This window comes from Petaurus breviceps, unplaced genomic scaffold (genome assembly GCF_028583685.1).
Source record: "Petaurus breviceps papuanus isolate PSGF00001 unplaced genomic scaffold, PetGlider_PUasm1.0 91133, whole genome shotgun sequence".
NCBI lineage: Eukaryota > Metazoa > Chordata > Mammalia > Diprotodontia > Petauridae > Petaurus > Petaurus breviceps.
In genome coordinates, this window is record NW_027187419.1 from 7,656,851 (window position 1) to 7,671,494 (window position 14,644).

At 38.7% G+C, this 14,644-nt stretch overlaps 1 protein-coding gene across 12 annotated transcripts in view; it reads right to left on the reverse strand.

Moving 5' to 3' along the window:
• Positions 1 to 834: 834 nt before the first annotated feature.
• TEX12 (testis expressed 12) overlaps positions 835 to 14,644 on the reverse strand; it is a 43,803-nt gene continuing 29,993 nt past the window's right edge. For 3 of the 12 annotated variants that reach the window (XM_069080414.1, XM_069080404.1, XM_069080405.1), the window contains 4 exons: positions 9,140 to 9,221; positions 6,243 to 6,357; positions 6,079 to 6,130; positions 835 to 1,311 (listed from right to left, as the gene is read on the reverse strand). In XM_069080414.1, coding sequence (XP_068936515.1) covers positions 1,167 to 1,311; positions 6,079 to 6,130; positions 6,243 to 6,357; positions 9,140 to 9,202 — 375 coding nt within the window. In that variant the 5' untranslated portion in view covers positions 9,203 to 9,221 and the 3' untranslated portion in view covers positions 835 to 1,166. Of the gene's footprint in view, positions 1,312 to 6,078; positions 6,131 to 6,242; positions 6,358 to 9,139; positions 9,222 to 10,298; positions 10,338 to 10,847; positions 10,949 to 11,721; positions 11,788 to 12,208; positions 12,303 to 14,644 lie in introns of those variants that run through there. The other 9 variants (XM_069080407.1, XM_069080402.1, XM_069080413.1 and 6 more) reach the window with 7 other exon arrangements.

The window sequence follows — 14,644 nt, forward strand, 5'->3', positions numbered from 1 at the left end:
CAGTCAGTCAGGTACAGTACTAGAATGCCAGTATCACAGTATTTTGCCCACAACATAAGGAATAACATAAGGATATCTTCATAATTAGTTATCACCCTTTGGGTCCCACAGCTCTTGAAACAAAGTTCATGAACCTTTGAAAATCTGCAAGGATATTTTACAAACCCAAGACACATGACATACAAAGTCTAAGGAAGGATTTGCTATTCATCATCTTATATATGGATAATGCTTCCTTATCAATGCCCAGATGTCCAATGTAGTAAATACAAGTGCCCTGGAATCTGGTAGAGTCAGTAGGCTATGAACAGTAAGGAGTATTGGTCTTGGTAGTAATGCCATTAAAGGCTCTGTAATAATGACAGAATTTTAACTTCCTGCCCTTCTTCTTGGCAAATAGTTCCAAGATGCTGGCAGAAGACATAGAGGGGTAAGTTCATTTTACTATCCTTTTTCTAAGGTTCCTTCCATCTCTATGGAAGGCTAGGATTTTATGAGAACTATTTCAGTAAAAAACATTAACTTAAAAGCATCTTTGCTAAGTCATGTACACCACTAATGAAAGGAAAGACTGTTCCTAAATAATATATAGAACTCAATTTAATGTATACTTTAGACCAACTTTCTAATCAAGTAGTGTTAAGGAAATAAACCAGGAAACACACCTTTAAAACTGTCCCAAGAAAATGTCAAGAAAATGATATACATACTGAAAGAACAACACTAATGTGATGAAATATTATCAGATTTGCTTTCAAACTGGTTCGTGTTCATTCATCCTTGGAAGTCCTCTTTAAAATGATAGCAGTTTTAAGACAAACAGAAAATTATCCACATTTAATTAGGTTTATTACATTTTTATGAAATATGTCAGTTACTGAAACTTCAAGATAAATTTCAAAAAAAAAAAATACTGAAAGATATTGAAACTTTAAGATAAAAACCAAATATTTGAAACTGACATCTAGCTTAAAAGCTCTATAAGATCCAACAAAAAATCTTGAATATTCCCTTCTATAAATGAACTGTATGCATTTTCTATAACTACTAAAGATAGGTGATAAATATTATATTTTCAAAGCACATATTAGCATTCTTTACATACACAACAGAAATGGTACACAAACAGCTTGGTATCTCATGTTATTTTGCATGTACATTTCATTTTAGCTTTGCAGAGTATTTGCAATCATTGTGAATCTTTGCCTCAGACTCTCTCTTTTTTGTTTCAGAAGGTTTTCTAAAGTACTGGCTTCTTTGAAGATTGCATCAAACTCTTCAATGTAAGAAGCATCCACTGCTGCTCTTTCTCTATTAAGGAAAACAAACCTAAAATTAAAATGTTATAAAACTCAATCACAATAAATTTTACTGGATGTTGTTTACTTTAATATGCTGCTTAGACATTTCTTTCAAATATCTTTCTGTAACGGAATATAGTTTCATAAAAGTTCAACTACTTTAAGTCTTATGACATTTCAATAAGCATATATCTTAAATTTCTAACTGTAATATTAATATTTGTTTTATAATTCACATAAACAAAGAATTAAATATGCTATTTGATAATTTATATGACTGCCTATATTTGATACTAGGTTATCAAAGCACCTGGGCTGAGTTTTGATGCAAGCCAGGGACACCAAAGGGAAAAGGAGTAGAGGGAGAGCATGCTAGGCATGGCGCACAGTCTGCTCAAAATTGTTAAGACAGAAGACCGAAGTACTTTGTGTCAACTATAGAAAGGAGGCCATTACAGCCGGATCACAGAATGTGTGGAGGGGAGTAATAGGTAAGGAAAACTGAAGAGGTAGGAAGGTATCAGGCTGTGAAAAGCTTTAAATGTCAAAAAAGTATGTATTTGAAGCTAAAGGTAATAAGCCACTGAAGTTTACTGAATAGAGGAGACACAAGTACTACAAGGTCTACAGATCTACAATTTAAGAAAATCACTTTGGCATCTATGAGGAAAATGGATTACAGTAGAGAGGCTTAAGACAAAGAGTCCAATTAGAAAGCTATTAAAATAGTCTAGGAAAGAGGTGATGAGAGAGCCTGGATCAAGGCAGGGGCTCTGTGACTAGAGAGAAGAGGACATATGCAAAATATATTTGGATATAGAAACAAGACTCAACAACTTACTGGATATGTAGTGTGTGAATGAGGAATCAAGGATGACACAGACTGTGAAGCTGGGTTACTGGAAAGACAGTGGTATCCTCAACAATAACTGGAAAGTTTAGAACACTTATGGAATTGGGGAAAAAATGAGATGTTTTGGACATGAGTTTAAAATGCCTATTGGACATCATTATAAATGTCCAATAGGCAGTTGGCAATGTAAGAGTGGAGTTCAGGAGAATACCTAGTACTGGATATAGACCTAGGAATCATCTGTGTATAGATTATAACTTAATCCATGGGAGCTGTTGAGGTCTACAAACAATAAGGTATATAAAGGAAAAGGGGGTCCAGGAAAAAGCATTGGGATACAGCCTCTAGGACGTGACATGGATGATGAACCAGCAAAGTAACCTGAAAAGGAAAAGTAAGATAGAGGAGATTTACATCATTAAAGCCAAAAAAGGAAAGACTATCCAGGAAGACAGAGGTGTTCACCAGTGTTAAATGCTACAGAAAGAATAAGAAAGATGAGGATGAGGTTTGAGAAAAAGCCATGTGAAATTTAATCCCTGCAAGCAAATTCTATCAAATATTTAAAGAACAATTAATTCCAATACTATATAGACTATTTGGGAAAATTGGTGAAGGAGTCCTACAAAAGTCTTTTTATGATACAAATATGGTACTGAAACCTAAACCTGGAAGAGTCAAAACAGGGAAAGAAAATTATAGACCAATTTCCCTAATGAATATAGATGCAAAAATATTAAATAAAACATTAGAAAAAGATTACAGCAACTTATCAAGAAAATAATACACTTTGATCAGGTAAGATTTATACTAGGAATGTAGAGCTGGTTCAATATTAGGAAAACTATCAGTATAATTGATCATATCAACAACAAAACTAACAAAAACCACATGATTATCTCAATAGATGCAGAAAAACCTTTTGACAAAATACAACAGCCATTCCTATTAAAAATACTATAGAGTATAGGAATAAATGGAGCCTTCCTTAAAATGGCAAGTAACATCTACCTAAAACCATCAGCAAGCATTATATGTAATGAGTATAAGCTAGATGCATTTCCAATAAGATCAAGGGTGAAACAAGAATGTCCATTATCACTACTGTTATTCAATATGGTACCAGAAACATAAATTTTAGCAATAAGAGAATAAAAAGAAATTGAAGGAATTAGAATAGGCAAAGAAGAAACTAAGTTATCACTCTTTGCAAAGGATATTATGATTGTATGTAGAGAATCCTACACAATCAAGTAAAAAACTATCTGAAATAATAAACAACTGTAGCAAAATTGCAGAATGTAAAATAAACTCACATAAATCATAGGTATTTCTACATATTACAAAGATCAACAGCAAGAGATAGAAAGATAAATTCCATTTAAAGTCACTACAGACATTATAAAATATTTGGGAGGCTACCTGCCAAAACAAACCCAGGAACTATATGAACACAAATAGAAACACTTTTCACACAAATAAAGTCAAATCTAAATAATTTGGAAAACATCAGCTGCTTGTGAGTAGGCTGAGATAATATAATAAAAATGACAATTCTGCCTAAATTAATTTATTTATTCAGTGCCATATCCATTGAACTACCAAAAAATTATTTTATGGAGCTAGAAAAAACAATATCAAAATTCATCTGGAAGAACAAAAGGTCTAGAATGTCAAGGGAATTAATGAAAAGAAATGCTAGGGAATACTAGATTTCATACTAGCCAGACTAGATCTCAAACTGTATTTCAAAGGAGCAATCATCAAAACTATTTGATACTGGGTAATAAATAAAGGGGTAGATCAGTGGAATAGGTTAGGCACACAGACACAGAAGTCAATGATTACAGCAATCTACTGTTTGATATACCCAAAGACCCCAGTTTTGGGGGTAAGAATTCACAATTTGACCAAAAACTGCTGGGAAAACTGGAAAAAAGTATGGCAGAAACTGGGTCTATACCAACATCTGACACCATATACCAAAATAAAGTGCAAATGTGTTACAATCTAGGTATAAGGGCTGATGCAGTAAACAAATTAGGGGAGAAAGGAATAGTTCATCTGTCAGATTTATAGAGAATGGAGGAATTTATGACCAAAAAAGAGACAGAGAATGTTATGACATGCAAAATGAATAATTTTGATTAAATTGAAATGTTTGCACAAACAAAGCCAATGCAACCAAGATTAGGAGGGAAGCAGAAAACTGAGAAAGAATTTTTACGAGTGTGTCTGAGAAAGGTCTCATTTCTAAAATATATAGAAAACTGCATCAAATTTACAAGAATACAAGTTGGGGCGGCTAGATGGAGTAATGAATAGAGTACCAGCCCTGCAGTCAGGAAGACCTGAGTCCAAATCTAGCCTCAGACACTTAATACTTACTAGCCGTATGGCCTTGGACAAGTCACTTAACCCCAATTTCCCTGCCTTCCCCCCTCCAAACAGCAAAAACAAAACAAAACAAAAAAAAAGAACACAAGTCATTCCCCAATTGATAAATGGTCAAAGGATATGAACAGCAGTTTTTAGAGGAAGAAATAAAAGCTATCTATAGTCATACAAAAAAATGCTCTAAATCACTATAGATTAGAGAGATGCAAATCAAAACAACTCTTAGGTACTACATCACACCTATAAGATTGGCTAACATGACAAAACAGGAAAATGATAAATGTTTGAGAAGATGTGGGAAAGTTGGAACACTATTCATTGTTGGTGGAGCTGTGAGCTGATCCAACCATTCTGGAGAGTAATTTGGAAATATATCCAAAGGACTATAAAAATGTGCATTCCCTTTGACCTAGCAATACCACTTCTAGGGCTGTATCCCAAAGAGATCATGAAAATGGGAAAAGGACTCACATGTACAAAAATATTTATAGCAACTCTTTTTGTGGTGGCCAAGAACTGGAAATTGAGGGGATGCCCATCAGTTGGGGTTATAAGAAATGATAAACAGACTTCAGAAAAACCTGGAAAGACATATGAACTGATGCTGAGTGAAGTGAGTAAAACCAGAAGAACACCGTACACAGTAAGAGCCACAGTGTATGATGGACCTAAAACAATTCTAAAGCTCTAATGATGGAAAATGCCATCCACATCCAGAGAAAGAACTATGGAGTTTGAACGCATAGCAAAGTAGACTATCTTTTTTTTGTTTTGTTTTGTTTTGTCTTTTTCTTTCTTTCTCATGGTTTCTCCCATTTGTTATAATTCTTCTATACAACATGACTAATGTGGAAAATAGGAATGTATATAGAGAGCCTCTATCAGATTGCATGCCGTCTTGTGGAAGGAAGAGGGGAGGGAGGGTGAGAAAATTTAAAACTTATAGAAGTGAATGTTGAAAACTAAAAATTAATAAACTTAAAAAAAAGAAAGTTAGTCCTTGCCCCTAAAATGGGTCTCTATCACTGCAGTAATGCTGGAAGGTTCTCATATAGTGGCCAATTAGCAGGATCTTTGCAGGATCCCCACCTCCTGATGCTAGAAACACAAGCTGAAATTCATTTAATAAAAGGTCTTTTTGTTACTACATTGTGTTTTTCATCCTATTGTGCCCACAAATCAAACCCATGTCCTCCATAGATTATTCAGATCGTTAAGAAAAAAAGGCAATTGATTTCATTTCACTAGCTAAAAAAGGTATGTCTCCCTCCAGCAGGCACTGTCCATAATCCATCCATGACCTAAAAACAATACAAATAGTCTCTGAACATCACTAACTTCCCCACAAAGAAAGACTGTGGTAGACCTAAAATCTCTAAAACCTTTATGGAAATAAATGCCTAGTCAATATACCAAAGTTCTTTCTATTAACTTTCCAAAATAAAGCTTCAACTTAGCTATTAAATATATATATTCTAAGACATGCTTTTCCAGTCTATGAATTTAAGATATATTACATGTACTTGCCTTAAAATCTGCGCATATTTAGTCAACAGCATATTAATCTCCTTGTTCATATCTGCTAATTAAAAAAGGAAGAGTTTTAAAATGATATCTTTGTCCATTATAAAATAAATTGTTCTTTAATTCTATTTGTGAGAAATATATATATGTATATATTTGTACATCACCATTTAAAACTTTCTCCAGGACTTCAGCTTTATAAAATGATGACATAGAACTTTCAGAAAAAGTAGAATCTGATTTTGCAAGAGAAGACAATTGTGGACCCACTAAAGTTTCATTCTATTAAAAGGAATAGAGAAAATGGAGATATAGTAAGATTTCTATGACTATCATCTATACACATAAAACAAGCTATGGGAAAAATAACTGAAGATGACATTTTTTTCTGGAATATACTACTCTATTATGTTCAGAGGATTAGAGCTGGAACAGGTCTTAATCTAACCCCTTTATTCTAGTAGCATGAAAATTCCCTAATCTACAACCAAGAAAAAGTTTAAATAACAGTAAGATTAAAGAGCTACATATTAATCTTAATTTAGTTTTGCTATCTCGTGATAATAGCTTTGTAATACTTCCCAAATAAACAAGCATACCTGATAAGATCTATAGTTCCACAGTATTACAATACTAACGGTCATTTGTAAACATCACTCTACTTCAAAATACCTATTGTAATAGATGTCCTATAATTTTTACAATGTCAAAAAGGTCCCCTACAATGTTTCTCAAAAACCCCCCTACATACTAATATTATTATCAACATATTTTTAAAATTATCATCCAGGTGAGTTAATGTCCCACAGCTCAAATTCTAAAAAGCCTTTGGACACTACCTCTGTTCTAAGTCTAGACCACAAATACCATCAGGATATCTTGTTTCCAGATGTTTGTTTGCAGATGAAATTGTTGAATGTGTAAAACCGTAGAACATTATAGAGCCCAACAAATTAAATATATAATCACTTAAAAGTGTTCAATCTAACAAACCACTAAGAAAGACAGATGAGAAAAGCCTACAACTGAAACTATGATGTGGTTGGCTGGGTAGTCCATTATGTATGTCTACCAGTACACATCTGGGACAAAAACTGCAAACAGGATGTGATATGAGCCCGTAACTGAATAATTGTAAGAATGAAGACTGAACTGCATTTGCTAAACTCAGTGGTACTTGCAGTGATGCTAAGTTGTTCCTTGACACATAAAGTCAAATTTTTGACATATTTTCCCACAATGATGTACAACTGTAAAATATGAAATTGATGGGGTGCTTGGGATCTATGTTTGTAACATCAGTCTGTAATATCAATTTGTAACATCAGTTTGTAAAATCAATCTGTAAAACCAGTCTATAAAATCACATTTCCCCCTCTCCAACCTCAGAGCATTAACTCTGCCCAGCAACAACTCATGAACTGTTTATTTTTGCTTGGAACAATAACAAGCTACACCTATGAATCCTTCACTAAACCATCTATAAACATTTTAGCTTAGGCGAATGTTATCTCCCCTTAGTAAAGTGGGCCAGCTGGACCCATGAATCCTTTAAGGCCCTATCTATAGATTAACTCCTTAGCCAATTATACACATACCGAGTCTCCATTAGCCTTGGTTCCCAACATCCATCTTGTCAAACATGACACTGATAGGTGGCAGACTAGGCACTTCTCAGTCAGCCCTTGACTGCTAGCTGACTTAGTGACATTTCAGGCCTAAAACCACACCTCCAGGTAGCCCTCCTTGGGCTATTTCCCAGTGAATTAAGGGCAATACACCTTCGAAGTTGACATTAAAAGTGTATGTCCCTTTAAGCACTGACCACTCCTTAACTCCTTCCTAATCCCACCCTTACTCACCTAGTTAGCATAATTGACATCTAATTAATTACCTCAACTCCTTAAAAACTATGCCTATGTCTTCTTTAAGTTTGCAGGTTCTCTAAGAACTCTCGCCTGCTGTACAGCATAACAATAAACTTGCAGGTCCCCTAAGGACCCTTGCCCGATGTAACACATACAATAAACTTTTACAATCATGACTCCAAGTTGGCTTGGGCTGAATTCTTTCCAGACTGAATAGCAGGGATTCTGGTCAGTGATATTGATCAGAGTTCCTGTATAACCTATTGCCATCCCCCATCAAAATGACACAATAAAAACTACAGACAATACAAATGGCAATGGAGGGGCATATTTTGGGCTTAAGTAGACTGCATCAAATTACCAACAGTGATTTGCGCACAAGCAATGTCACAAGAGATATCATAATAAATGTGAGTGGAAAGGGAGTATTGTTGAGAGTGAGGGGCCTTAGATTGGACAGCCTCAATGTTGCATTGTTACCTATATTAAAACACCAAAGTGGTTAGTTCCTCTATGAATGACTTATAAATTTATGATTATGGATGATAGCATGGACAAGAAGTGTATAGGATGTGGATGGGTTATATGTTCAAGAAGTTCCCACATAGGGGCGGCCAGGTAGCACAGCGAGTAAGAGCACAGGCTCCAGTGTCAGGATGACCTGGATCAAATCCGGCCTCAGATACTCAGCACCACACCCAGAAATAATAACTGGCTATGTAACCTTGAGCAAGTTACTTAACCCCAATTGCTTTAAAAAAAAAAGAAGTTCCCACATAGATGAGATCACTGAACTACTAAAGAACTGAACAGTGGCTCATGATCATGCTAGTGCTTAGAAAACAGCAAAATTTACATAAGAAATTAGTATGCATGAGACCACAGATTTAAAGTTAGAAGGGACCTGAGAGGCTACAGAGTTCAATAGTCTTATTTTACAGATGAGGAATCTATGGCTCATAGATTTAGTCAAGTGGTTTGCCCAGGGTAACACAAGTAGTGTCTGGAGCAGGATTTGAACTGAGGTCTTCCTGACTTCTAACCACAAAAACATGCTGCCTGAGGTGCTTGGTTTAAGAATGTAAAGTTATCAAAATCTAGCTACTGATTTAAATTTTTTTATAGGAAGAAACCTAAGTAAATGGTATGTGAAAAAATGGTGCCCCCAAAAAACAGCTGAGAAGCACAGAACTCACCTCCATTTCTCTTGGTCGTTTACAACTTTTATCCATCACAGATTTCACTAGTTGACTTGCCATAGTAATTCATACACAATTTCTGTAAAGTCAAAAGTAATGCCTAATTTAGGTGCAAATTATATCAAAGTTTAGGTCCTTGATATATGAAGTCCTTACTGGAAAAATATCTGAAAATAGAAAGATTTTCAAAAGTCTGCGATGTGTTAGTCTTAATTAATTTACTAAAATGGTGTTATATACTTTTTAAAAGCTATAGCAAAGGACTAGGTACCAAAATATTTTGTAAGGAATCTGTAATCACAATACCAATGCTTAAAAAATCTTTGTTGTCTTTTTTCAATAGTCCCTAATACAAATCTCTTCTGAGAATCATGGAATCTTAAAAATGAAAGCATTGTGAATAGTACACTGGCCCTGGAGTCAGGAGGTCCTGAGTTCAAATCTGACCTCAGACACTTAACACAAAAACTAGCCATGTGACCTTGGGCAAGTCGCTTAACCCCAATTGCCCTCCAAAAAAAAGCAAAAAAAAAAAATGAAAGTATGTTTGGCATGATTTTTTTACTCCAACCTCCTCAACTTTAGAAGAAGAAACTAAAGTTAAGTGATCTGGTCAAGGCCACAAAACTAGTTAGTTTGGTGATAAACCTAAAAAAAAATTTTTTAAGTCTCCTTACCTCTTAATCTAATTCTATTTCCACAACTACTTCAAAGAGCTTTAGTTTATTTTTTTTTAATAAAGACAAATTTTCTCCGTAACTCTGAGGACTCTTTTACATACAAAGGTATTAATTTATTTCTTTTGGTAATTTATTCACAACACAGCCAAGTCCTCAATTTATGTATTTACCTGTTGGAATATCACAGGAGCTTTAGAGCTAAGAAGAACCTTAGAAAACAACTTATCTATCTCCCTCATGCTACGATGCTACAGAGATTAAATGATTTTCCTATGGTCACAGAAGAAATAAGTAGGAAGATCTAAGCCCTCCAACTTCAGACCCTATCAACTGTACCACACCATATCTCTGACCTGAAACACTCTAAAAGCTGTCCAGTTTCTCTATTCTTAAGCATACTGAGCTGTTTATTTATATCTAATATTATTAATTATAAAGATAGACAAGATTCTTAATGCTTTCAGTATAGCACTCACTTACTGTTTGCTCCTTTACAGCAAATTTGTTTCCTTGCTCTGGAAATTAAAAAAAAAAAATTAAGAAACAGCTACTGCTGGGAGGCAGAGTAAGATTCAGATGATATTTGCATCCAGGAAAATAGTGGTATTTGGTGTCAGGAAACATTACATCACTGAGTCTAAGTCCAACTATGTTGGGGTTTATTTTCCTTTCCCTAGACAGCCTGTCTTCTCTCACTTCCCACATTTGCTCTCTCTTTTTCCCTTCCTGGGCAGGAAAAGTGTTGCAGTGGAAAGGTAACTGCCATCAAAAACAAGAAAATGAACTATTTATAAGAAAGTATTCACAGCTGCTATACTTAAAGTAGCAAGAAAAGTTCCAAACTCATGTGGTTGAACAAATTATGAAAAATTTCTACAATACCATAGCATGAAAAAATAGTAACTATGAAACATACAAGGAAATATATAAAGTTATGGTCTCAACTAGGTAGCTCAGTGGATAGGGTGTTGTGTTTGTTTGGTCAAGAAGACCTGAGTGCAAATGCAGCCTCAGAAACTTCTTACCTTGTGTGACCTTGGGCAAGTCACAACTTCTGTCTACCACTGGAGAAGGAAATAGTAAACAACCCCAGTGTCTTTGCCAAGAAAACCCTGTGGACAGAGGTCAGGATTGAAATAACTGAACAACAAATAGGCTCAGTAAGATCTGGGTGCAAATCCCACTGCTGAACATTAAAAAAAAAAAAACTGTATGAGCCTGGGCAAATCACTCATGAACTTTGGACTAAATCTAAATTGGACTAAATCTAAATCTAATTCTAGGATCCTACACCCTACAGAGATGAAGTGGGATGAAAATAGCTGAATCAAAACCACATATATAACACATCTATTTTTTAAAAGTGGAAAAAATGTAGGAAAAATCCCAAAGTTGGTTGCACTTCAGGCAGTTCTGAAAGAAAAACATACCCAAAGTAATTTTTTTCAATGTGGTTTGTGAATTCTTTGGGGAATTCTTCCTTGGAGTTTGGAGCAGTTTTTCACATTGTTTTATATGCTAATTAACTACCTATTGATTATGATTAAGCAAATAACAAAAATCATTTTCTAAAAGAAAAGAGCACTTGGCTGAGCCTGAATAAACTGGTTTAAATCCAAGTTCTTCTTGTCCAACTACTTAGCAATGGGTCTCCACTTCCTCATTTGTAAAATTTGGTCCTTAGTCCATTTGAGGGGTGCAGAACCTTCAGCCTGGAGGTCACACGTGGCCTTCTAGGTCCTCGGGTGTGGCCTCTGGACTGCGTCCAAGTTTTATTGGAGGGATTTGTTCTGTGAAGTCTGGATTCCGTCAAAGGGCCGCGCTTGAGGACCTAGAGGGCCACAGGTGGCCTCGCCCTGGGATAATCTTTAGCATTCCTTGATCTCGCCCCTGTCTCACCTTGCCTTTTTTCTCTCTGGTCTCTCCTCGGTGTTTTCTCCCTTCCCCTAATGTGTTCTTCTACCTGCAACATTTAATCCTTCACCATTAGGCATCGAAACAATAGCAAATAGAATACCCAATAGCTAGATTCACTGCTCCAAAAAGTCTTAATCCTTTTCCGACCCAACCCCGCCCCCTTTATCCCCTTCTCCCACTCCCCCTCCACTCCAGCCCTTTAAGCCTCCTCCCCTCGCCCCCACCCCGCCCTGGTCGGGCCCTTTCCCCACTCCCGTCCCCACCGCTTCCTCAACTCTGGGGTATGTGACCCGAGGCCTGGGCTAACACCACACTGAAAATTACCACAAACCATTGGCTCCTCCCTGCCTGCCCCTTCTCTCCCTCACCCCTAACCCCATGGGTGGCCTCAAGCCCGGCTCTGCAATCCTCCAGGGACGAGGGTATCTGATACCACACTCTCACTCCCCTCTTCCCAAGCCCACTTTACCCTCGGGCGCCAGACTCAGCCTGCCGGGTTCCTCCCCTCAGCCGCAGGCTAGACACGTGCTCTGGCACGTGCCATGAAAGTCGAGGGGGGCCCAGAGGGCAGGCGCTCGGGTTTACGTCACTTCCGGGAAGCGTGCTCAGAGCCCCTAATGGTCACACCGCCCCAGCGCCCACGCGCCCTCTACAGGGCATCTGGCCGGCCCACGTGACCAAAGGCTATCACTACCCAATCTCCTTTATTCTTTTTTCAAACCCCGCCCCCCCTTCCAGTCAGGGTGTCAGATTTGTGAACACGAATGAAGGATAAAGTTGCGTATGTTTTGTTGTTGATTCGTTTCAGTCCCGTCCTACCTTCATGGGGTTTCCTTGGCAGAGATACTGGAGTGGTTTGCCCCCTCCTTCTTCAGTACATTTTACAGGTGAGGAAACTGAGGCAAACAGGTTAAGTGACTTACCGAGGGTCACACAACTAGTAAGTGTCTACGGTCACATCTGAGCTCAGGTCTTCCTGACTGCAGGTCCAGCAGTACTCTGTCCCCTTCAACACCTAAGTGCCTACCTGACAACTTGCCCTTGTTTGGAAGAGAACCAATGACATCCCGGGCAATGTTGTGCCTTGCACAAAGTCATCGGACTCACCCTCACTTCCAGGGTCCTCAAAGCCCAGTGGCTAGACAAAAGATAGGTTGAGGGCCAGTGGTCCAGGATGCAGTGGAAGACATTGGCATCTTCCCTGTCTGACCAGGCTTAGTTCTGCAGATCACCTGCTTCAGCCACCTTCATGGCTATCGGCACAGATTGTTCTCTTCTGCCCTGGGGACATCCTCACACAGCTGGGGTAGACCTCTCCCTAACTCACCCACCGGTTTGAAGACTTGGTTACCCTCAGCCTGGCTTAGCCCATCTGCAGAGAGTTTTACCAAGGAGTGGCTGCTGCACATGCTACATACGGTTTCTTGGAGTCACAGGTGAGAGCTGGGTGAAAGATGGACACTGAAAGTGGACAAGTAGCCTTGAGAAAGGGCTTGGCAGCCCTCACACCAGAAGTGCTAGTCACCCCTGCACACCCTACACAACTAGGGGAAACTTAGAATGACATAATCATTCACTGGGCTTGCCTCATCTGTGATTTTATTGGTGAATGGATTTCTGGGTGAGACTGCTCTCTCTAATAAGGAAACTCTACAATGTGTCCTGCACCTTAGGATCATGGGATCATAGAGACTGAAAGGGAAGGGAGCCCAGGTGACCAGTTTGTCCAACTCTCTTCTTTTAGCAATAGTCTTAGAGAGTAGCCTAGGGCACTATCACGCCAATCAAGGCAGCACCTGAGGACTGCTGCTGCGAATTATTTTAAGAGTCTATTCACAAGGTATAATGAGCACTCTATTCAAAACTAAACCTTGAGCCAAGAAACTAAAGAATTCACAATTCATAAAGAACACAACAACTTGTTACCAGGGTGGTCACATGGCCTTAAACAGATACAAGAGTATATAACATAACATATCATACCCCCCACCTTTATATTCTTTGGGGGCCCAAAATCTTTGGAAAGCAGCCAGCTCCTCCTCACTCAGGTACTGTTCCAAAATACTTTTTTATACAATCAAGGGATCCTGGGCCAGGGTTTTCCCTTAACACAGCTCATCCCCAGGGGTAGCAAAGAATACAACACCCTCTGCCCCTAGGTCACAGTAGGTTACAATCCCCTCAATCCAAACAGATTGTCCAAGTAAAGTCCTCTTGGAGATGTGTCCTCCCCACACTGCCATTGAAGACTCCCACCTGGCACTCTCAGGGGCACACATGCTCTAATGAGCCAGAGTCCAAGTCTTAACACTGCTCCAGCCCCTGCTTCCAAGTCTTGAGGGGCAACTGGGCAACAGAGCCAACAGTGTGGGTGCCCGGGGGCCATGGCACTTCCTCCCTTCCACCATAGACAACTCCACCCCCTGGTCCCAACCCATCCCAGGGGAACATGGCAGGAAAGCACACTCACTGCTCTTGCCCTGTTGCAAAACCTCCACCTCAACTCAGGGCTGAATCCTGAGCTCCAGGGTTCCTCCTGCAGTTCAAGGGGCCAACAGCTCCCAGCTCCTGCCCAGGACCTAACACAGGCAGCTCTCTGCTCCTGTTCCATGTCTGACCTCACCAGGGAAGGGACTACTCCATTCCAAGCTTTCCCTGCTCCTGCCTGAGTTCAGGCACAGCAGGCTCCAAGGGCTCCTGCCCCCAGGTTCTGTCTCTGGCCTGCACTACCCCAACTCCAGCACAACTCATCCTCCCCCAACCTTATATGGAGAGGGCCCACTCCAGTCTAGGCTCAGGACACAGCACAGTACCAAGGCCTCCATCCCTCCAGAATAGTCTGGGGCTTGCTACTCCACTCAAGCTACTCACTCACAATAACTGGGAAATAACAGATGACTATCCC